Source organism: Theropithecus gelada, chromosome 11 (assembly GCF_003255815.1).
Source record: "Theropithecus gelada isolate Dixy chromosome 11, Tgel_1.0, whole genome shotgun sequence".
NCBI classification, from domain to species: domain Eukaryota; kingdom Metazoa; phylum Chordata; class Mammalia; order Primates; family Cercopithecidae; genus Theropithecus; species Theropithecus gelada.
The window spans coordinates 8,228,709-8,252,841 of NC_037679.1; the positions used below are offsets into that span (position 1 = coordinate 8,228,709).

The window sequence follows — 24,133 nt, forward strand, 5'->3', positions numbered from 1 at the left end:
TGCTATCCAACAGAATTTTTTTTTTTCTTTTTTTTTTTTTTTTTTTGAGACAGAGTCTTGCACTGTCGTCCGGGTTGGAGTGCAATGGTGCGATCTCGGCTCACTGCAACTCTGCGTCCCGGGTTCAGGCGATTCTCCTGCCTCAGCCTCCCTAGTAGCTGAGATTACAGGCGCACACCACCAGACCCGGCTACTTTTTTGTATTTTTAGTAGAGACAGGGTTTCACTATGTTGGCCAGCCTGGTCTTGAACTCGTGATCCGCTCGCCCTGGTCTCCCAAAGTGCTGGGATTACAGGCATGAGCCACCGCGCCCGGCCCCAACAGAACTTTTCTACAGTGAGAGAAATGGATTAAATCTACACTATCTAATATGGTAGCCATTAACCACATGAGCTCTCGAGCACTTCGAAATGCAGGTGGTACAAGTAAGGAACTTTTTATTTTAATGAAATTAAATAGCCACATGTGACTTGATGCTTTTATATTCGACAGTGCAGGAGACCTTAATCCCTACTGGTCAGAGTCATAGGAGGGATCAGGACTAGATTTGTCCTACTCCAGCCACACATTGGCATCATGCTTTCTGCACTGACCATTCACACATATTTAAGCAAAAAAGCTCCAGCAGTGATCGCACACCTCTTTTGGTTACAATAGAATAAGTTAACCAAGAAACAAGTTGGAAAATGGAAGGCCCCTCCCAGGTTTGCACCCAGAGGCAGGGAGAGGCAGACCCTCACCAGAAAGACCTCCAGTAATAACACAGATAGCCACCCACTATTTCGGGTTTTTTTTTTTTTTCTTTTTTTTGAGACAGAGTTTCGCTTTTGTCTCCCACGCTAGAGTGAAATGGCGTGATCTTAGCTCACTGCAACCTCCGCCTCCCAGGTTCAAGCGATTATCCTGCCTCAGCCTCCCTAGTAACTGGGATTACAGGAGCCCACCATCACACCCAGCTAATTTATTTTTAGTAGAGATGGGGTTTCACCACGTTGGCCAGGCTGGTCTCAAACTCCTGACTTCAGGTTATCCACCCACCTTGGTCTCCCAAAGTGCTGGGATTACAGGCGTGCCTGGCTGCCACCCACTATTTCTTAAGGACTTACTATGTGTGAAGAACTGTAGTAAGCTTTGCATTTATTACCTCATTTAATTTTCATCTCAACTCTATGAAGCACACTTAGCCACTCTTCATAAATGAGAAATGGAGGCGCTGAGAGGTTAAGTGACTGCCCAAGGCCACACAGCTAAGTGGAGGAGCTATTAACCGCTATCACTACTGTCCCCACGCCTTGAGATTATTGATAAACTAGAAAACTTCACGTTTCTAAGTCTACCCCAGACCTCGTGAAAATGGCAGCAGGAAAGTAGGCCCCTGTAATGAGTATCCCAGGTCAGATGTGCAAAAGGACTTAATTTTAGTATAAGGAGAGAGGTTAGTGACCTCCCAGAACCTCCTAAGCCAGTGAGATTGTTGTCTGGAGTATGTTTCTTCTAGCAGCCCTTATTTCTTTTTAGATTCTGGATCAGAAAAGCAAAAGCAGCTGTCAGGACTTTTGAAAATCAGCATGACAAGCCATATCCCCACTGTAAGCCTGGAGCCAGGCACTGACAAAGTCACAGCTAAAAATCACATCTAGGTTCTGTCAATCCTTCCCAAGTAAGTACATTGACAGGTACCTCGGGCTCCCCCAGTTGTCAGAAGAGGTCTGTACCTTCCCTGTGAAGATCTACCATTAAAGTAACCCTTACACGTCCTTGGAGGAGGTATTAGACTAGTTAGGCAATCATGCTGGTGGCAGGGTGGGGATCAAGAAAAGCGGAGGCAAACAGGACCAAACTTTCCTAGCTGAAATATCAATCCTACTGAGGTGGTAGGTCCATAAAAGCAGAACCAATAGCCTTTGACACCTGAAAAAAGTAGACCACCAAAGGTGTGAAAAGTACAAAAAGATTAAAGGTATGAAAAGAGCAAAGGACAGCCATTTTAATGAAAGACACTGGGGACATGGAGGGCCGGGGGGACTGATAGGCACCAGATGCATTATTTCTTACTTTACTCAACACTCTTGGGAAGTCAAAGTCTTCACAACACTTTAGTCTCTCTGCCTCTACACTTCTCTCAATTCTTACATCATTAGGAATGAGGGGCTTCCTTCTCCGGAAACCCTGTATGCTTTGAGTCCAAGCAAATGCTGAGGCCCCAGGAAGACAGCTAGGTCAGCATGTTGCATCTGGCCACTAGAGGGTGGTGTTTCTGTAATTAAGGGGATCTTGAAAGGCTACAAAACTTGGACGGGAGTGGCAGCCAACTGGACTCAGTATATGAGGAACCCAGCAGAATAGAAAGGTAGGAAAGGCAAGTTAGGATAATGGTCGTTAATAAGTGAGGAATAAGGAATAGGAACAAGGTAGGAGGAAAGGTTTCCCACCAAAGACCAAAGCCATGACTCCTTGGAAAAAGAGATACTGGTTCTGAGCTCTCCCTAGATACACAGATGTCAACAATAAGGCCGGGAGTAGTGGTTCACGCCTATAATCCCAGCACTTTGGGAGGCTGAGGCGGACGGATCACTTAAGGTCAGGAGTTCGAGACCATCCTGGCCAACATGGTGAAACCCCATCTCTACTAAAAATAGCCAGGCGTGGTGGCGGGTGCCTGTGGGAGACTGAGGCAGGAGAACTGCTTGAACCTGGCAGGCGGAGGTTGCAGCAAGCTGAGATCGCAGCACTGTACCGCTCCAGCCTGGGCAACAGAGTGAAACTCCGTCTCACACACACACAGGAAAAAGAAGTCAACAACAAAAGATTTCTCAGTTTATTTGCATATATACATTGTCACCCCAGGGAGCCAGCTCTATTTCAGAAGTCCCTGGCTCCCCTTACCCAGCCAACACCCAAAACTCACCCAAGAGGATGGGTCCTGGATAAATAATGCCCAGGACTCATATCCTGACCCCACAGGTTATAACAGAATTCATCTAGCAAAAACAGAGGGCTAGAGGCCAGTGTCCATGAGAGGTCCTTGCCCCTTTGTAAACATTGACATCCAGGCCACTAGAGCCTGGGGAAAGTGTGCAAACATGAGGATGCCACACTGTGTGTCCAGGGGTCAGGAACACAGCTGGCAACCATACCCGTGAAGTCCTGAGGGTCTGACCCCCCACTGGAACATGGCAAGTGCCAGAGGCAGAAACAAGGCAGTTACACCACACCCAAGGGCTCACATGAGATGGCAGCGACGCTCTTGCCCATAGGAATTCTCCACACGGGCAATCTCCTGGATGACTTTGGTGAAGATGCCTTGAGTCAGCTATAAGGGGAGAGGATTCAGGGCAAAAGTCAGTTCAGTGCCAATACCACCCAGCTCTGGGGTGAAAGCTCCATTCCTGCAACATTCCCACCAAGCAGTACAATAAGGAAAACACGGCTACCACCACCACCCTTCTAGTCTTCGGGCCGAGCACCTGATTCTCTCGAGCAGATGACTCCATAAATGTCGCACCCCAGGACTCTGCCAGCTTCTTCCCTTCAACTGCCTGTACCTCTCTGGAAGCAAATTTGGGACATAAAGATGGAGGATAGAAATGTTGGTAAGTGCTCTGAAAAATCTTCAGAATCAAGGCTTCCTGGCCAGGCTTAGTGGCTCATGCCTGTAATGTAGCACTTTGGGAGGCCGAGGTGGTGGATCACTTGAGCTCAGGAGTTCAAGACCAGCCTTGGCAACACACATCTCTATTAAAAAGAAAATGGGCTGTGCGCGGTGGCTCATGCCTGTAATCCCAACACTTTGGGAGGCCTAGGCGGGTGGATCACAAGGTCAGGAGATCAAGACCATCCTGGCTAACATAGTGAAACCCCGTCTCTACTAAAAATACAAAAAATTAGCCGGGCGTGGTGGCATGCGCCTGTAGTCCCAGCTACTCGGGAAGCTGAGGCAGGAGAATCGCTTGAACCCAGGTGGCAGAGGTTGCAGTGAGCCGAGATCACACCACTGCACTCTAGTCTGGGCAACAGAACAAGACTTCATCTCAAAAAAAAAGAAGGAAGAAAAAGACTTCCTCTGACCCACGCCATTTCCCCAAGTTTTGGGAGGAGGGCTGTGGAAGGAGAAAATATAGGTAAACAAAGGAACAATGGGTGAATCTAGGACTGAGGCTTGAAATATGAAATCGTGGCTTTTAAGATAGAAGTATTATCTTCCTTAAGCTTCAGGTTAGAGACAAAGAGAGGTGAAATGACTTGTTTGAGTCAGTGGCAGAGCCAGGATGAGAGCCTGACTGATTCCCAGTCCATTTCACTTCCTTTTCCTCTAAGTAGCAGAGATTTACATACCTCTCTGGAGAGAGATCTGCCTTGTTCCCAACTAGAACCACTGGCACCCTGTGAGGAAACAGCAGTTATTTCAGAATCCCCTCATTCCCCAACTCCTTATATCAAGGCTGGACGACTCCTTATCAGACCAGGCAGGATCTATATCCGAGCCTCTCTAACTTGACAATTCTCCCCTCTGCTCTCTCCTACTCCCTCATGCCCACACTATGTCCCTATCCCCCAAGGCCACTTACCGGGTTTTCCCATGGCCTTCGTGTAGCTTTTGGTACAGACTCTCAATGACTTGGAAGCTTTAAACACAAGAATTGGAGCTATAACTTTATGAGACAGTCCTCAGGTCTTCCCAAGTCCCACACTCACAACCTTGGTCACTTACCTATGTAGAGAGGTGACAGAATACACAAGCACATAACCATGGACTCCAATGATGAATGAATAGGGCAGAATGCTGTACTCATCCTGTCAAGAAATGGAAACATCAGTACCTAGATCCAAACCACTCAGATGGCAAAGGTTGGTGGGACAACATCCAGGTGACCCTCCCTGGGGCACACCCTACTATAGTCACTTCAACAAGTATTTATGGAGCAGCTCCAATGAGCCCTGCATACTCTTAACAGGTAAAATGCTTTTAATACTACTTTACAGATGAGCCACAAAGACTACCAGACTTCATCTCTGAGGGCTGAACTGCCACTTTTGGATACCATACCCCAACTGGTACCTGCCCTGCTGTGTCCACCAGGTGTAGGTGAAACTCATCTTTGCCAAGAGTCACTATCTTGCTGTAAGCTGAAAAGAAAAGAAAACTTGACTGTGAGGTGCCTTATAGGGCCAGCAATGTATGTACCCTGACTTTTTTTTTTTTTTTGAGACAGAGTCTCACTCTATTGCCCAAGCTGGAGTGCAGTGGCTCGATCTCGGCTCACTGCAACCTCTGCCACCTGGGTTCAAGCGATTCTCCTGCCTCAGCCTCCCGAGTAGCTGGGATTATAGGCGCCTGCCACTGCACCCAGATAATTATATATATATATATTTTTTTTTTAGATGAAGTCTTGCTATGTTGCCCAGGCTGTAGAGCAGTGGCTATTCACAGGTGCACTCTTAGCACCCTATAGCCTGGAAGTCCTGGGCTCAAGCGATCCTCTCACCTCAACCTCCCAAGTAGCTGGAACTATAGGTATGCACCTCTGCACCTGGCTGTCTTATCTTCTTTTTTTTTTTTTGGCAGCTTTTTTTAAAAGTAGATTGTTGGTTGGGCTCAGTGGCTGACACCTGTAATCCCAGCACTTTGGGAGGCCAAGGTGGGCGGATCACTTAAGACCAAGAGTTCGAGACCAGCCTGGCCAACATGGTTAAACCCTGTCTCTACTAAAAATACAAAACATTAGCTGGGCATGGTGGTGCATGCCTGTAGTCCCAGCTACTCAGGAGGCTGAAGCATGAGAATTGCTTGAACCCAGGAGGTGGAGGTTGCAGTGAGCTGAGATTGCGGCACTGCACTCCAGCCTGGGTAACGGAGTGAGACCCTGTCTCAAAAAGAAAAGAAAAATAATTACTTTTGTTTTATTGATGAATAATAGATGCACCAAGTTTCAGGGTACACGTGATAATACATTCATATAATTTGTAAGTATATCTGCAATATTCATCACCTTAAATATTTGTGTTTTCTTTATGCTAGAACCATTTGAATTCTTCTCTTATAGCTATTTTGAAATGTAAAATAGCTTATTGTAAGCTATAGTCACCCTACTGATCTACTAAGTCTTACTTCTTCTATCAAACTATATATCTGTACCTATTGATCAATTTATCTTCATCCCTCCCACTCCCTTCCCCCTGCTTACATTCTTTTTATTCTCTTTTTTTTTTTTTTGACACGTTGTTTCGCTCTTGTTGCCCAGACTAGAGCACAGTGGAGCCATCTCAGCTCACTGCAACCTCCGCCTCCTGGGTTCAAGCAATTCTCCTGCCTCAGCCACCCGAGTGGATGGGATTACAGATATCCATCACCATGTCCAGCTAATTGTTTGTATTTTTAGTAGATACAGGGTTTCACCAGTTGGCCAGGCTGGTTTCGAACTCTTGATCTCAGGTGATCCACCTGCCTTGGCCTCCCAATGAGCTGGGATTACAGGCGTGAGCCATGGTGCCTGGCCTTTTTTTTTTTTTTTTTTTTTGAGACAGTCTCATCCTGACACCCAGGCTGGTGTGCAGTGTCACAATCTTTGCTCACTGCAACATTTGCCTGCTGCGTTCAAGCGATTCTCCTACCTCAGCCTCCTTAGTAGCTCAGATTACAGGTGTGTGCCACCATGCTCAGCTAATTTTGGTATTTTTAGTAGCGATGAGGTTTCACCATGTTGGCCAGGCTGGTCTCAAAATCCTGACCTCAATCGATCCGCCCGCCTCAGCTTCCCAAAGTGCTGGGATTACAGGCGTGAGCCACTGCGCCTGGCCTCCTCTTACATTCTTAACCTTGGGGTTGACACAGATAGATCAGCTCCAGGGAGTTATCCAGGTAACTGGAAAGACACACTAAGGTTCTTAATGTCTACATCTAAACTATCCCAGACTCAGTATCCTGCAAAATCCATACTCTAGCCATCCATCGAACAGGATTGCTGAAGAAGAAATTAGATGTAATGTGTAAATAAATCAGCCCCTTGGCACCAGAGAAATACATTATGGAGTTGGGTGGGCTATCCAATCCCTCCGGGTCGCGTCACCAGCACACTAGGGGAGAAGTCTACTCACTATTCTCCACTGTAGGATCGTAGCCTTCCGAGAACTCGCCTTCCACAAATTGATGTGCCAAAGATGTCTTCCCTGTGGGGAGCAGTGTGGCAGCTGTATCCAAATCATCCACATTCACATCCTCTGTCCTTTCGGACTGTGGCCCAGGACCAAAGGGTACCCCAAATTAACACCACAGTCTGTGAGTGCCTCAAGCAATCCTATCCCTTGTGTCTACCCTCACCGTCTTTTCGCCCGGGGTCTCCGCACTTTGGCTACCGGATGCATTCAGAAGCGCAGCAGGAAGCCTTTCCCGCCGCCTTCCCCACCCCATCCTACCCGCAGGAATATCCAAGATTCCCCAGGATCGAGTCCGCCCCGCCCCAGGACACCTGCGACTATCTGTCCCCACGGAGACCGCATCCCGGTTTTCAAATTGTGACCCCACCCCTATCCCCAAAGTAACGCTGGGACCACTCTGAGATTACCGCAGCCAGGTCCTCATTGAGCCTTAAGTGCTTGCGCTTCCTGCAGCCTCCACACACCACCAACCTTTATTCCTCCACTCTTCCAATCCTCGCTCTACAACCCCATTCTTACGATGTCACCATTCCTCCCTGGGTCGCGTTCCCACGGCAGCGCGCCTCTTCTGGCTACAAAGCTGCTGCGCGTCCGAGTTCTGCAGGGCGGAGACTCACCTACAGAGCGGTATCCGAGGATGACCACCTTCCTGTAACGGACCAGCGGCATGGCAGGAGCCCGCCCCAGGGGCTTGCGGAACTGCGGGCTGAGAGAGCCCGAAGACGAGGTCAGGGTGTGGGCAGGTGCAGGAAAGTCGCTCACCCAGAAGCTGCCGTGGGCAACTTAGAGGGAAACCAAAACAAGCGCCGCGCCCGGAGCTGCCCACGTGATCACAACACAGCACGTCTAACGCGAGGGAGCCCGGCGCCGGGGGAACTACTGTGCCGCGCCGCGCCGGGCTCCGCCCCTCAGGCCGCTCGCCATTGGTCCATTAGAATGGGTGAGGGCGGTGCCGCCAGCAGGAGGGAAGGGTGGGCCTCACGTGGAGCGGGAGTACTGAGAGCTGCGCGTGCGCAGACTGGAGCCGGTTCATTCATAAAGAAACAGAAAGGAACCCGGGGTCCTAAAGGCGTTTGCGCATTTGCAGCCTAGCTGAAGTGGCTGCGAAGAATTATGGATGGAAAATACCCCTTGTGTGGTTTCTGGCCATAAGATTCTAGCCCTTTGCATGGTCTCTGGGGTCCTTAGATACGAAGAAAAGGGCCGAAGTTCCAATATATTCCCTCTGCTTCCCCCAGCCTTCAGCCCCAGACCTATCAAGGTTTCCAGTCCTCCAGCATCTGATTTCAAACTGCAATTCTTGTTCTTGCGGAAATTGCTAGAATTTATGATCAAGTAGTCTGAGGTTTCTTCTTCATCCTCATGATCCTCAAACATTCATTTTTCAACAAATACTGAACATATACTACGTGTTTCAGGCATTGCTCCAGCTTTGGGGTCAGAACATGGACATGAAAGACAATGTGTCTGCTCTTATGAAGGGAGAAACAAACATACAACAAGGAGATATCAGATAGCGTTAAGTGCTATAGAAGATGGTGTGATAAAAGATGACCACTTTATTTTTTAAAGACAATACAGCATTTTAAATTTTTATTTATTTATTTATTTTGAGACAGGGTTATGAGACTGGCTAATTTTGTGTTTTGGGGAGAGACGGGGTTTTGCTATGTTGCCCAGGCTAGTCTCGAACGCCTGGCCTCAAGTGATCCACCCGGCCTGGCCTCCCAAAGTGCTGGGATTATAGGCGTGAGCCACCGAGCCTGGCTGAGATGACCACTTTAGATCAGTAATACTTTCTCCCATAGGAAACCCCATTTAAACTAAGATCTGAAGGAACCAGTTAGCAGATTTCAAAAGAAGAATCCACCAATGCTAAGGCGTTAAGATGGAAATAAATTCAGTAAATTCCAGGAAGAGGGGAAGAAAAAAAGAAAGCCAGTTAGCCTAAAGCAGATGAAGTCTAAGAGAATGGCAGAGGCCAGGCCACATAAAGAAGTCTGGGCTAATTCTAAGTACTTGAAGGTATTTAAGCTGGGGCATGACATGATCTACATTGTCTTTCTAAAAAATCTCCCTGGCTTTGGTGAATGGATTGGGGTTTGAGGGGAACAGGAGCAAGAGGAAGCAGGGAGATTGGCGAAGAAACTGTTACCTGTAGTCCAGATGAGAGTGGCGTGGCTAGAGTGATCATGTTGAATGAAGTTGAGAATTCAGGATATTCTGAAGCTAAGGTTAAAATGACTTGCGGAAGGATTGGTAGAGGAGGGAAGAAAGGAAGGAAATCACCTAGATTTATAGAGAGTTCTACTATACTATGTGCCAGGTGCATTTTATTGTTATCTCATTTAATGTTCACAAAAGCCGTAGGCTGGGCGTGCTGGCTCGTGCCTGTAATCCCAGCACTTTGGGAGACTGAGGCAGGCAGATCGCTTGAGGTCAGGAGTTCGAGACCAGCCTGGTCAACATAGTGAAACCCCGCCTCTACTAAAAATACAAAAATTAGCTGGGTGTGATGGTGCGCGCCTGTAATTCCAGCTACTTGGGAGGCTGAGGCAGGAGAATCGTTTGAACATGGGAGGCAGAGGTTGCAGTGAGCCAGGATCACACCATTGCACTCTGCACTCCAGCCCGGGCAACAGAGTGAGACTCTGTCTTAAAAAAAAAAAAAAAGATATTCTACTTTGTGCCAGGCACTCTTACTATGTGTTGCACACTAGGATACAGAAATAGGCCGGGCACGGTGGCTCATGCCTGTAATCCCAGCACTTTGGAAGGCCGACACAGGTGGATCACGAGGTCAGGAGATCGAGACCATCCTGGCTAACACGGTGAAACCCCAACTCTACTAAAAATACAAAAAATTAGCCAGGCATGGTGGCGGGCACCTGTAGTCCCAGCTACTTGGAAGACTGAGACAGGAGAATGGCAGACAGGAGAATGGCGTGAACCTGGGAGGTGGAGCTTGCAGTGAGCCGAGATCATGCCACTGCACTCCAGCCCAGGCAACAGAGCAGGACTCCATCACAAAGAAAAAAAAAAAAAAAAAAGGAAGGAAGGAAGGAAAGAAAGAAAGAAAACAGATGCCTTTTATACTGCTTGTACCGTCGAGATGAACTCTCCATTCTTTTCCACCCAGATTTGTGTCCAGGAGGCAGGCCTTGTCTCCTGGCTTTCAGTGAATCTCAACCAGCACACACAGGAGATTCAATGGAGGGAGGAGAGTGTCTCTGTCCCTCATTGAAGGTCACAGCACCTCTCAAGGCAGCCGCCTCCTCCAACACACACACACAGCTGTCTCCTAGTTTTCAGTGACTCCCCTCAGCCTTCAGGCCTATAGCAGTATCAGCCTCTTTTCTGTTATTCACCTTGGGGCATTGCTCTATCCCTTGTGGTCTCCCTATACCCTGCCCACAGCTTTGTAAACAGTCTCCTTATTAAACCATCTTAATTCTCCTGTTTTGAATCAGCGAGAAAGCAAAAGAGCCAAGACAAAGGGCTTTCTCCTCTTGAATCTTTTTCTTTTTACCTGGCAAGGGAAGATCTCACAGCAGATATTCACCTACATCTCATTGAACAAGATTGTTTTATATAGTCATCTCTAGCTGTAAGGGAACCTGGAAATTTTAGCATTTTCTTTTCCAACATCTATAGTAAAGAAAGGCAAAAGACAAGGTGATTAGAAATAAATGTTTTGGCCTGACGTGGTGGCTCAGGCCTGTAATCCCAGGACTTTGGGAGGCCAGGCAGGTGAATTGGTTGAGCTCAGGAGTTCGAGACCAGCCTAGGTAGGCAACATGGTGAAACCCTGTCTCTATAAAAAATACAGAAAAAAAAAGAGAAAGAAAAATTAACCAGGCATGGTGGCACGTGCCTGTAGTCTCAAGCTACTTGGAAGGCTGAATGAAAAGATCACCTGAGCCCAAGGATGTTGAGGCTGCAGTGAGCAATGTTTGTGCCACTGTACTCCAGCCTGGGCAACAGAGACCCTGTGTCAAAAAAAAAAAAAAAAAAAAAAAAGAGGCTAGGCACAGTGGCTCACGCTTGTAATCCTAGCACTTTGGGAGGCCAAGGCGGGCGGATTGCCTGAGCTGAGCTCAGGGGTTCAACACCAGCCTGAGCAACACAGTGAAACCCGGTCTTTACTAAAATATAAAAAAGTTAGCCAGGGCTGGGCATGGTGGCTCACGCCTGTAATCCCAGCACTTTGGGAGGCTGAGGCGGATGGATCACCTGAGGTCAGGAGTTCGAGACCAGCCTGGCCAACGTGGTGAAACCCTGTCTCTACTAAAAATAGAAAAATTAAACAGGTGTGGTGGTGTGTGCCTGTAGTCCCAGGTACTTGGGAGGTGGAGGCAGGAGAATCATCTGGACCTGGGAGGCAGAGGTTGTGGTGAGCCGAAATCATGCCACTGCACTCCAGCCTGGGCAACAGAGCGAGACTCTGTCTCCAAAAAAACAAAAAGAGAAATGTTTCATGAGCCAATCTATAAAACCTGCACATTTTAGGACCAAGGTATTGGTTGATTAAATATTCATTAAAAATCACTTTAAAAAGGAATGCATAGGCCAGGCACGGTGGCTCACACCCATAATCCCAACACTTTGGGAGGCTGAGGCAGGTGAATCATGAGGTCGGGAGTTTGAGACCAGCCTGACTAACATGGTGAAACCCCATCTCTACTAAAACTACAAAATTTAGCCGGGCATGGTGGGAGGCACCTGTAATCCCAGCTACTCGGGAGGCTGAGGCAGGAGAATCACTTGAACCTGGGAGACAGAGGTTGTAGTGAGTCAAGATTGAGCCACTGGCCGGGCGCGGTGGCTCAAGCCTGTAATCCCAGCACTTTGGGAGGCCGAGGCGGGTGGATCACGAGGTCAGGAGATCGAGACTATCCTGGCTAACATGGTGAAACCCCATCTCTACTAAAAATACAAAAAACTAGCCGGGCGTGGTGGCGGGCGCCTGTAGTCTCAGCTACTTGGGAGGCTGAGGCGGGAGAATGGCGTGAACCCGGGAGGCGGAGCTTGCAGTGAGCCGAGATCACGCCACTGCACTCCAGCCTGGGAGACACAGCGAGACTCCGTCTCAAAAAAAAAAAAAAAAAAAAAAGATTGCACCACTGCATTCCAGCCTGGGTGACAGAGCGAGACTCCATCTCAAAAAAAAAAAAAGTAATGCATAAATGGTTTATTTAGTAAAGATCACAAAAATAGGATCGAATAAAGGAAGAATAGAACTTGAGTATAAGTCAAAAAATAATATATATTAAAATATATAATATATAAATATTTTATATATAATAAACATATTTATTATATATTATTTATATAATGAAATAAAGGAAGCAATTCATCCTAATGTTAGATAAATGGGATTGGAATAACATTTCTTTTGTTTTTTATTATTTTTATTTATTTATTTATTTTTGAGACAGGGTCTCACTCCGATTGCCTAGGGTGGAGTGCAGTGGCATGATTTTGGCTCACTGCAGCCTCTACTTCCTCAGCTCAGGTGATTCTCCTACCTCAGCTTCCTGAGTAGCTGAAACTACAGGCATGCACCACCATGCCCAGCTAATTTTTGTATTTTCAGTAGAGATGGAGTTTCACCATGTTGTTCAGGCTGGTCTCAAACTCCTGGAGTCAAGCAATCCACCCACGTCAGCCTCCTAAAGTGCTGGGTTTACACATGTGAGCCACCGCACCCAGCCTGTTTTTGTTTTTTAGAGACAGGGTGCCACTCTGTCACCCAAGCTGGAGTGCAGTGGTGCCGTCATAGCTCACTGTGGCCCATAACTCCTGGGCTCAAGTGATCCTTTTGCCTTAGCCTCCTGAGTAGCTGAGACTATATAGGCATGCACCACCATGCCCAGCTAATTTTTTTTTTTTGTAGAGACGGGGGTCGCTCCCAGGCTAGTTTTGAACTCCTGGCCTCAAGCAATCCTTCCTCCTCAGCCTCCCAAAACACTGAGATTACAGATGTGAGCCACCGAGCCTGGCCTGAAATAACATTTCTTTTTTTTTTTTTTTTTTTTTGAGACGGAGTCTCGCTGTGTCGCCCAGGCTGGAGTGCAGTGGCGCGATCTCGGCTCACTGCAAGCTCCACCTCCCGGGTTCACGCCATTCTCCCGCCTCAGCCTCCGAGTAGCTGAGACTACAGGCGCCCGCCACCACGCCCGGCTAGTTTTTTGTATTTTTAGTAGAGACGGGGTTTCACCATGTTAGCCAGGATGGTCTCGATCTCCTGACTTGTGATCCACCCGCCTCGGCCTCCCAAAGTGCTGGGATTACAGGCTTGAGCCACTGCGCCCAGCCTGAAATAACATTTCTAAGACAGCATAATATATTGCTATGTCTCAAACAACTGAGACAAAATAAAGATAAGATGTTCCCAGAAAACTGTTTTAAGTATCTCTGGGAAAAGTGAAAAATGTCTCTACTCTGTTTGCATCCAAATTATATGGCATGTCTTTTCTAATGGACTCCATTGCACAGGTACTCAAGGCTTCTTTGTTTTCCACAGTCATGGGTTTACCTCCCTGCTGATGTATCAATTACCTATTGTTGCATAACAAACCACAACAAACTTTGGTGCCTTAAAACAACAATGTATTTTTCTCAGGATTCTGTGGGTTGAATTGATGATTCTTTTTGTTTTTTTGTTTTTTTTTGAGACGGAGTCTCGCGCTGTGTCACCCAGGCTGGAGTGCAGTGGCGCGATCTCGGCTCACTGCAAGCTCCGCCTCCCAGGTTCAGGCCATTCTCCTGCCTCAGCCTCCGAGTAGCTGGGACTACAGGCGCCCGCCACCACGCCCGGCTAGTTTTTTGTATTTTTAGTAGAGACGGGGTTTCACCATGTTAGCCAGGATGGTCTCGATCTCCTGACCTCGTGATCCGCCCGCCTCGGCCTCCCAAAGTGCTGGGATTACAGGCTTGAGCCACCGCGCCCGGCCGAATTGATGGTTCTTATGTTGCCTCCTCTGGACTCACTCTTGTGACTAGTCAGTGGAAGCTCCACTGGGAATGGAAGGTCTAAAATGACCTCACTCATGTCCGGAGCCTTGGTGCTGGCTCTTGGCTAGGCCTCTGTCTCTCCACATGTCTCTCATCATTTATTGGGGCAGCCCGAGCTGCTGCTTCTTGGGTAGCAGAAGCACCCAAGAGGGCAAAGTTAGGACAGTGCATGGTCTCTTGAGGCCTTAGGCTTTGAAACTCATTTAACACAAGTTCTGCCACATGTTAGTAGCCTAAGCAAATCACAATGCCATCCCAGATTCAAGGCATGGGGAAATAGACTCCATTTCTCCATGAGAGAAACTGCAAAATACTGTAGCTCTGTTTTTCAATCTGCTACAGAGTAGATTGATTATGGGAAGAAGTCCAAGCTGGAGTTCTTCATTTACCAAGCCCCCAGGTTTCCACAGCTGTAGTTGAGACTTACAACTCCATCCTCACTACAAACATCACCCTGGAGCACTCAGATTGCACCTGCATAGGAGACAATGAGGCCATCTGTGACATCTGTCGTAGAAACCTTGATTTTGGGTACCTGACCTACAGTAACCTGAACTATCTGATATTGAATCTGTTGTTGTAGTCAGTTGAATATTAAGAACACATTTGGCTTTAGTAACAGAAAAACCAAGTTGCAATAGCTTAAACAAATAAGGATTTATTTTTCTGAAGTAACAAAGCTGGAGGTAAGCAGCATCAGTCCAGTTGCTCCATAATGCCAGGGCTGGTACCTGCAGTCCTCTTAACTCTTCCCTTATGCTTGTCACCTCATGACCACAAGATGAGTTCACCTTTAGGTATCATATCTAAGTTCCAAAAGAGGATCTAGTAATCATAAAGGCACTTATATTGAAAATGAGTATTTTAGCCAGGTGCGGAGGCTCACGTCTCTAATCCGAGCACTTTGGGAGGCCAAGGCGGGTGGATCATCTGAGGTCAGGAGTTCGAGACCAATCTGACCAACATGGTAAAACCCTGTCTCTACTAAAAAATTAGCCGGGCATGGTGGCGCACATCTGTAATCCCAGCTACTCGGGAGGCTGAGGCAGGAGAATCGCTTGAACCTAGGAGGCAGAGGTTGCAGTGAGCCGAGATCACGCCGCTGGACTCCAGCCTGGGCAACAAGAGCAAAACTCCATCTCAAAAAAAAAAAAAAAAAAAAAAAGAGAAGAGAAAAGAAAAGAAAATGGATATTTTCATATCAATATACAAGTTTGGGGCCAGAAGCAGTGGCTCACACCTGTAATCCCAGCACTTTGAGAGGCCAAAGTGAGCAGATCACTTCAGATCAGGAGTTCTAGACCAGCCTAGGCAAAACCCCGTCTCTACAAAAAATACAAAAATTAGCTGGGCTCGGTGGCTCACAACTGTAATCCCAGCACTTTGGGAGGCCGAGGCAGGCGGTTCACAAGGTCAGGAGATCGAGACCATCCTGGTTAACATGGTGAAACCCTGCCACTACTAAAAATACAAAAAAAAAAAAAAAATAGCCGGGTATGGTGACGGGTGCCTATAGTCCCAGCTACTTGGGAGGCTGAGGCAGGAGAATGGTGTGAACCCAGGAGGCGGAGCTTGCAGTGAGCCGAGATTTTGCCACTGCACTCCAGCCTAGGCGACAGAGCAAGGCTCCATCTCAAAAAAAAAAAAAAAAAAATACAAATTTGGCCGGTGCGGTGGCTCACGCCTGTAATCCCAGCACTTTGGGAGGCCAAGGCGGGTGGATCCCAAGGTCAGGAGATCGAGACCATCCTGGCCAACATGGTGAAACCCCGTCTCTACTAAAAATACAAAAAACTAGCTGGGTGTGGTGGCGCATGCCTGAGAATCGCTTGAACCCAGGAGGCGGAGCTTGCAGTAAGCAGAGATCGCTCCACTGCACTCCAGCCTGGTGACAGAGTGAGACTCCATCTATAAATAAAATAAAATCCAAATTTGATTAGACGACTCCTCCAAGCTGAAACCTAATTAAATTAATTTATTCGACTAAAATGACTGCCTATGTCTCTAGAAAAATATCAAAATCCTTAACATAGTACAATGCCTAATAGTACTTGCAGAGGCTTAATAAATATTTGTGGAAGGGAGAGAGTCAGGTTTGGATCTGGGAGGAACTGCCTTGTGCCTTCCTGTGTTGATTTGCCTTGTTTAAATCTCAGAGCATCTCTTCATTTCCAACTTCATGGAAGTACCTAATGGTAGCCTTTGTTAACTCAAGACCACACAGCTGGTGAATAGGAACCAAGTAGAATATATAGCCCTATTGTTTTTAACTGTAGAATCACAGTTAAGTGAGAAACAATCAGTTTAAAAGTGATAACCACTGGCATGATGTTTGATCCTCCCCAGACACCCCGCCAATAGTTTCTAGGCCTTGGTACAGTCTTTCAGAGATAAAGGAAATTCTCCTTCCATCTCAACAAAGAAGTCCCTTCATCTTTGGACAATTCTGAGTTATTGAAAATCAGGCAATTTAAAGACTACTCTATCCTAGTCAATTTATTGAAATATATAGAGAGTCAAAGAGGGCTGAGAGAGAGCGAGAAACCTATATTCTCCTTTCTGTAGTGGTCCCAAGGTGCTTTGGGCCAGCTGCTTCCAAGAGGAGAAGGTGGGTGACCTTGTCTTCAGCCTATTTAAGGAAGAGATCTGCAATATCTGTTCTCAAAGATTCTGCAAGATACTATAGACTAGCCAGGGACTAGAACGAGGATGGGATGTGTGTGGAGGAAATGGGATTAATCCCAGATCAAATGTTGGGTGGAATCCCAGCTGCTGCAGCTGCTAGGGGCTTAACCAGCTGTTCCCTGGGCAGCTGTAATGTTCACCCCAGGCCTGGTTCTTAGGATGACAGCTCTATCTCAGCTTGTGGCGGTGAGCTCCAAGCTAAGCCAAGGCTCTGCTAGATGGATGCCTGGAAAGCAAAAGAGAATAACAGAGAAGAAGTACCCAGTTCAAAGGACTTCTGTTTGGACATCATATGGTTTGAAATCAGACAACTGTGTTCTTAGGTTTTGCAGTCCCAAAGAGAGAAGTTAAGACACAGTTCAAGTTTCTGAGAGAAGCAAAGCCAGGGCTGGTGGTATCACCTTCAATTCTGTTCCATTGCTATCCTATCCTATCCTATCCTATCCTGCTCCAATTTCTCTACATGGCTCCCACCATCTGCTCCCACAACACACTCCGTGTGGGAGTGGGAGCATTTCCTTCTTGTAATTGAAACTAGAGCAAGGACATTCAAATGCTCAACCGAGGACCAATCTACATAGGGATAAGGGCTATCTAAAAAGTCCTATCCGACCAGGTGTGGTGGCTCACGCCTGTAATCCCAACACTTTGGGAGGCTGAGGCGGGTGGATCACCTGAGGTCAGGAGTTCGAGACCAGTCTGACTAACATGGTGAAACTCTGTCTCTACTAAAAATACATATTAGCCGGGCGTGATGATGCGTGCCTGTAATCCCAGCTACTTGGGAAGCTGAGGCAGGAGAATCGCTTGAACCCAGGAGGTAGAGGTTGCAGTGAGCCGAGATCACGCCATTGCACTCCAGCCTGGGCAACAAGGGCAAAAAAACTCCATTGAAAATAATAATAATAAATAAATAAATAAGTCCTATCCAATTGCTAGTTTCCCCTAATAGCCTAATAGCTGGGATTATAGGCACACGCCACCACGCTCAGCTAATTTTTGTATTTTTTCAGTAGAGACAGGGTTTCACTATGTTGGCCAGGCTGGTCTCAAACTCCTGACCTCGTGACTCGTCTGCCTCAGCTTCCCAAAGTGTCGGGATTACAGGAGTGAGCCATGGCACCCAGTCGTGTTTTTTTGTCTTTGTTTTTGTTGTTGTTGTTGTTGTTTTGTTTGTTTGTTTTGATACAGAGTTTCACTCTTATTGCTCAGGCTGGAGTGCAATGGCATGATCTCGGCTCACTGCAAACTTTGCCTCTGAGTTCAAGCAATTCTCCGCCTCAGCCTCCCGAATAGCTGGGATTACAGGCATGAGCCACCATGCCTGGCGAATTTTATACTTTTAGTACAGACGGGGTTTCTCCATGTTGGTCAGGCTGGTCTTGTACTCCCTACCTCAGGTGATCCGCCCACCTCGGCCTCACAAAGTGCTGGGATTACAGGCGTGAGCCACCATGCCCAGCCTCAGTTTCCCTTTTAAAATGCAAGTTTGATTATTCCTCTCAGCAGGATTTTTCCCTTGCTTCAAATATTACCATTACTTTTCATCTTTAGGACAATATTCAAAATCCTTAAAGCAAGCTGGGTGCACTAGATCACACCTGTAATCCCAGTGCTTTGGGAGGCCAAGGTGGGAGGATTGCTTGAGACCAATAATTCAAGACCAGCCTAGGCAACATAGTGAGACCCCATCTCTACAAAAAGAAAACAAAGTTAGTTCATGCCTGTAGTCCTAGCTACAAGTTACTCAGCAGGCTGAGGCAGGAGGATGGCTTGAGCTCAGGCATTCCAGGCTTCAGTGACCTATGGTGGCACCACTGCACTCCAGCCTGGGAAATACAAGACCCAGATCACATCACCCTCTAGCTATACTGAACTTGCTGATGCTCCTTTGATCTCCTCAGATTCATCTTACTCTTGCTCCCCAAATCCAACCTTTTGCACATGCCGTTCCCTCTTGGACAACTCACACTCATCTTTCAGGTCTCAGTCTAAGTGTCACTTGTTACCACATTCAACAATCTCTAACCATTTATGCCTGTCTTGCCAGATGAACTATAAGAGCCATGGGGAGAAGGGATTGTGTCCCTGTCTGCCTCTATTGTCCTATCTCCATCACACAGCACAATACTTGACACATAGTAGGTACTCATGAAATTTTAATGAACTGAAAATAACCTCCTCTCAGGGAGATGCTTATTTGTATACATCCACCAAGTCATATACAGAGACAACAACAATGACAATATGCTGATTGGCCACAAAATTCCTTGCAGGGAAATAGACCCTGACCACCTTCTTTCCCATGATAGCTGCCTCAGTCTTCCAACCAAAGAGGAAAGCGCCCTCCAATATTACAGAGACCACAAAAGCACAGTCAAAAATAAACATGTAGGCAAAACCTGGTGGCTCACGCCTATAACCCCAACACTTCGGGAGGCCAAGGTGGGAGGATCACTTGAGCTCAGGAGTTTGAGACCAGCCTGGGCAACATAACAAGACCTCGTCCCTTTTTTTTTTTTTGAAATGGAGTTTTGCTCTTGTTGTCCAGGTTGGAGTGCATGACGCCATCTTGGCTCACCGCAACCTCCACCTCCCTGGTTCAAGCGATTCTCCTGCCTCAGCCTCCCAAGTAGCTGGGATTACAGGCATGCATCACCATGCCTGCTAATTTTGTATCTTTTTTTTTTTTTGAGACGGAGTCTTGCTCTGTCACCCAGGCTGGAGTGCAGTGGTGTGATCTCAGCTCACTGCAAGCTCCGCCTCCTGGGTTCACACCATTCTCCTGCCTCAGTCTCCGGAGTAGCTGGGACTACAGGCGCCCGCCACTACGCCCAGCTAATTTTTTTGTGTTTTTAGTATACACGGGGTTTCTCCATGTTGGTAAGTCTGGTCTCAAACTCCCGGCTTCAGGTGATCTACCCGCCTTGGCCTCCCAAAGTGTGGGGATTACAGGTGTGAGCCACCATGCCCAGGCCTTTAAAAAAAAAATTAGAATAAAATAAAATAAACATGTAGGCTAGGTGCAGTGGCTCATGCCTGTAACCCCAGCACTTTGGGGGGCCAAGGTGGGAGAATTGCTTGAGGCCAGGAGTTTGAGACCAACCATAAACAACATAGTGAGACCCTGTCTCTACAACAAATACAAAAATTAGCCAGGTGCGGTGGCATGCACCTTTAGTCTTAGCTACTCAGACGGCTGAGGTGGAAGGATCATCTGAGCCTGGGAGGTCGAGGCTGCAGTGATCCATGATTGCGCCCCTGAACACAGTGAGACTCTTTCTCAACAAATAAATAGCTGGGTGCAGTGGCTCACAACTGTAATCCCAGCACTTTGGGAGTCTTAGGCAGGGTGACTGCTTGAGTCCAGGAATTCCAGACCAGCCTGGGTAACATAGTGAGACCTCATCTTTACCAAAAAATCAAAAAATAAGGCGGGAGGATCTCTTGAGCCTGAGAGGTTGAGGCTGCAATGAGCTGTGATCATGCCACTGCATTCCCACCTGGGTGATGGGAATGAGAACCTGTCTCAAAATAAATACATAAATAAATAAATAATTTTTTTCTTTCTTTCTTTCTTTTTTTTTAAAAAGGCTCGGCGAGGTGGCTCACACCTGTAATTCCAGCACGTTGGGAGGCTGAGGCAGGCGGATTATTTGAAGTCAGGAGTTCAAGACCAGCCTGGCCAACATGGTGAAATGCAGTCTCTACTAAAAATACAAAAAAAATTAGCCAGGTGTGATGGCAGGAGCCTGTAATCCCATCTACTTAAGAGGTTGAGGTAGGGCCGGGCGCGGTGGCTCAAGCCTGTAATCCCAGCACTTTGGGAGGCCGAGGCGGGTGGATCACGAGGTCAGGAGATCGAGACCATCCTGGCTAACATGGTGAAACCCCGTCTCTACTAAAAATACAAAAAACTAGCCGGGCGTGGTGGCGGGCGCCTGTAGTCCCAGCTACTCGGAGGCTGAGGCAGGAGAATGGCGTGAACCTGGGAGGCGGAGCTTGCAGTGAGCCGAGATCGCGCCACTGCACTCCAGCCTGGGTGACACAGTGCGAGACTCCGTCTCAAAAAAAAAAAAAAAAAAAAAAAAAAAGAGGTTGAGGTAGGAGAATCACTTGAACCCAGAAGGCTGAGGTTGCAGTGAGCCTAGACCTTGCCACTGCACTCCAGCCTGGTGACAGAGTGAGACTCCATCTCAAAAATAAATTAATAAATAATTAATTAAATTAAATAACCACGTGGAGTTTCTAGGTCAGAAATGCTCACTTTTCAGCCGGGTGCACGCCTGTAATCCCAGCACTTTGGGAGGCTGAGGCGGGCAGATGACGTGAGGTCAAGAGTTAGAGACCAGCCTGGCCAACATGGTGAAACCCCATCTCTACTAAAAGTACACAAATTAGCTGGACGTGGTGGCAGATGCCTGTAGTCCCAGCTACTTGGGAGGCTGAGGTAGGAGAATCGCTTGAACCTGAGAGGCGGAGGTTGCAGTGAGCTGAGCCATTGCACTTCAGCCTGGGTAACAAGAACGAAACTCCATCCCAAAGGGAAAAAAAAGAAAGAAAGAAAGTAATGCTCATTTTCAAGGACAGCTGATTACTTCCACTAAGTAGAGACCCTGTCTCAGCACTAGCCTCTTTCTACCTCAAATATTTCTGGAAGCTTGAACTAGTTTGCTAGAGCTACCATAACAAAATACCACAGACTGGGTGGCTTAAATAACAGAAATTTATTTTCTCACAGTTCCAGAGGCTGGAAGTCCAAGATCAAGGTTCTAGCTGATGTGCCTTCTGGAGAGGGCTCTCTTCCTGTCTTGTAGACAGCCACCTTCTGTCTATGTCCTCACATAGTCTTTCCTCAGTGCATGTGGTAGAGCTAGTACCTGAGCACTCTGGTGTCTCTTCTTTTTTTTTTTTTTTTTTTTTTTTTTTTTNTCCCCTCCCTCCCCAAGTCCCTGGAAAAACTGTCTTCCACGAAACTGGTTCCTTGTGCCAAAAAGGTTGGGGACTGCTGCCCCACTGGATCTTTTTTTTTTTTTTTGAGACGGAGTCTCGCTCTGTCACCCAGGCTGGAGTGCAGTGGCGCCATCTCAGCTCACTGCAAGCTCCGCCTCCTGGGTTCACGCCATTCTCCTGCCTCAGCCTCCCCAGTAGCTGGGACTACAGGCGCCCGCCACCTCGCCCGGCTAGTTTTTTGTATTTTTCAGTAGAGACGGGGTTTCACCGTGTTAGCCAGGATGGTCTTGATCTCCTGACCTCGTGATCCGCCCGTCTCGGCCTCCCAAAGTGCTGGGATTACAGGCTTGAGCCACCGTGCCCGGCCTGGTGTCTCTTCTTATAAGGGCACTGATCCTGTAGGATCAAGACCCTACCCTTATGACCTCATTTAACCTTAATTACTTCCTTAGAGTCCCCTTCTCCAAATACAGACACAGTAGGGGTTAAGGCTTCAATATATGAATTTGAGCTGGGGGGAGGATACACAAACATTCAGTCATAACAAAGTTCAATCTTCCCTCTCCTTCTCTAGTCCAAAAAGAGCTAAGGGTCTTCTTATGCTTTCTGTGTTGGCGTACCAGCCTGCCATAGATTCCTGCCAGAAACCTGTATCAGTATATGTATTTCCTTAACTGGATGGCTAGATAGCTTTAGGGAGCTATCTAGCTATTTAGTTAGGGAGCCAATGAAAATGAGAGAGAAATAACTGTCAGAAAGCTGGGAGGACTTTATAGTGACTCAGTGAAGGGAAGGAGAAAAGGTGAAAAACAGCTAAGGTCCAACAAGATGCGGCCCCATTCATCAAGGTGGTCTTCTTTCTTTTTTTTTTTTTAAATTATTTATTTGTTTATTTATTTTGAGCTCTTGCTCTGACACCCAGGCTGTAGTGCAGTGGTGTGATCATAGCTCACTGCAACCTTGAACTCCTGGGCTCATGCGATCCTCCCATCTCAGCCCCCCAAATAGCTGGGACTACAGGCATGCACCACCACACCTGGCTAATTTTAAAAATTATTTTTTGTAGAGACAGGGTCTCACTATGCTGTCCAGCCTGATTTTTTTATTTTTATTTTTATTTATTATTTTTTGTTTAGATGGAATCTCACTCTGTCACCCAGGCTGGAGTATAGTGGTGCAATCTCAGCTCACTGCAACCTCTGCCTCCCAGGTTCAAGCAATTCTCCTGCCTCAGCCTCCCGTGTAGCTGGGATTACAGGCTCCCGCCACCATGCCTAGCTAATTTTGTACTTTTAGTAGAGACAGGGTTTTGCCATGTTGGCCAGGCTTGTCTGGAACTTCTGACCTCAAGTGATCCACCCACTTTGGCCTCCCAAAGTGCTGGGATTACAGGCATGAGCCACCTGCACCTGGCCCAAGTCTTATTTCTTGTTACTCCCGCTTCATTTTGCCACTTACTGGCTGTGGTAACTTAGCCACATGACTTAAGCCTCTCTTTGTCTCAGTTTCCTCTTCTGCAACACCATCTCAGATTGTGATTGTGAGGATTAAATGAAAATGCAGGTAAAGTCCGGGTGTGGTGGCTCACGCCTTAATCCCAGTACTTTGGGAGGCCAGGCGGGTGGATCACCTGAGATCAGGAGTTTGAGACCAGCCTGGCCAACACAGCGAAATCCCGTCTCTACTAAAAATACAAAAAATTAGCCAGACATGGTGGCGGGCATCTGTAATCCCAGCTACTCAGGAGGCTGAGGCAGGAAAATCACTTGAACCCCGGAGGCAGAGGCTGCAGTGAGCCGAGATCATGCCACTGCACTCCAGCCTGGGCAATAAGAATGAAACTAGAAAGAAGGGAAGGGGAGGTGAGGGGAGGGGGAAAAGAAAATGCAGGTAAAATATCAGGGGCAGGGCCTGGCATATCTTAAATTCTCAGTAACCATTAGCTACATATTGTTACACTTCCAGTCTTCTGCTCTAAATAAGTTGCACAGCTTCATCTCAGATTCTGAGTCCTTGCTCATGACTTTCCTTCTGCCTGGAATGCCCTTTCCAGTCTCCTCCGCCTACACATGCTTCAACATCTTAGTCAGGCCCTCCTTTCTCCTCAAGGCCTTCTCTGTACTAATATGGCATTTACCACCGGTTCAACTCATCCAAATTAAGTAACAATGTTAAATATTTTCTGTGTTTATGTCTACTTCCCTAGGGAAGAAGCTGTTTGTTAACCTTTTGTGTTTTTCAGTGGGGAATACAGGGCTACACTGCAGATGTTCAGTAAATCCTGCTTGAAGGAAGAAAAGAAGGAATAAAAGACTGGATTCT

General features: G+C 47.2%; 1 protein-coding gene and 1 pseudogene across 2 annotated transcripts in view; one reads left to right on the forward strand and one right to left on the reverse strand.

Annotated features, from left to right (window-relative positions):
- Positions 1 to 2,796: 2,796 nt before the first annotated feature.
- RHEBL1 (RHEB like 1) lies at positions 2,797 to 8,053 on the reverse strand. Its single transcript, XM_025403373.1, has 8 exons — positions 7,774 to 8,053; positions 7,097 to 7,168; positions 5,061 to 5,128; positions 4,713 to 4,795; positions 4,570 to 4,626; positions 4,337 to 4,384; positions 3,469 to 3,550; positions 2,797 to 3,314 (listed from the first exon to the last, which is right to left on the reverse strand). The coding sequence occupies exons 1-8, from the start codon at positions 7,823 to 7,825 to the stop codon at positions 3,225 to 3,227; spliced, it is 552 nt and encodes a 183-aa protein (XP_025259158.1). The 5' UTR covers positions 7,826 to 8,053; the 3' UTR covers positions 2,797 to 3,224.
- The window catches only part of LOC112634205, a 209,622-nt pseudogene continuing 193,312 nt past the window's right edge, over positions 7,824 to 24,133 (forward strand). Inside the window, exons 1-2 of the transcript XR_003121741.1 lie at positions 7,824 to 7,883; positions 14,521 to 14,748. The product of XR_003121741.1 is annotated as a tubulin alpha chain-like (transcript). The remainder of the gene's footprint in view (positions 7,884 to 14,520; positions 14,749 to 24,133) is intronic.

Bases quoted from the DNA above. Each gene is read 5' to 3' on its own strand.
- RHEBL1 (XM_025403373.1), bottom strand. From the start codon at position 7,825: ATGCCGCTGGTCCGTTACAGGAAGGTGGTCATCCTCGGATACCGCTCT. The intron at 4,627-4,712 runs GTAAGTGACCAA...TTGTGTTTAAAG, and splicing joins TCTGTCACCTCTCTACATAG to CTTCCAAGTCATTGAGAGTC. The intron at 3,315-3,468 runs GTGCTCGGCCCG...CTCCCCTTATAG, and splicing joins CATCTGCTCGAGAGAATCAG to CTGACTCAAGGCATCTTCAC.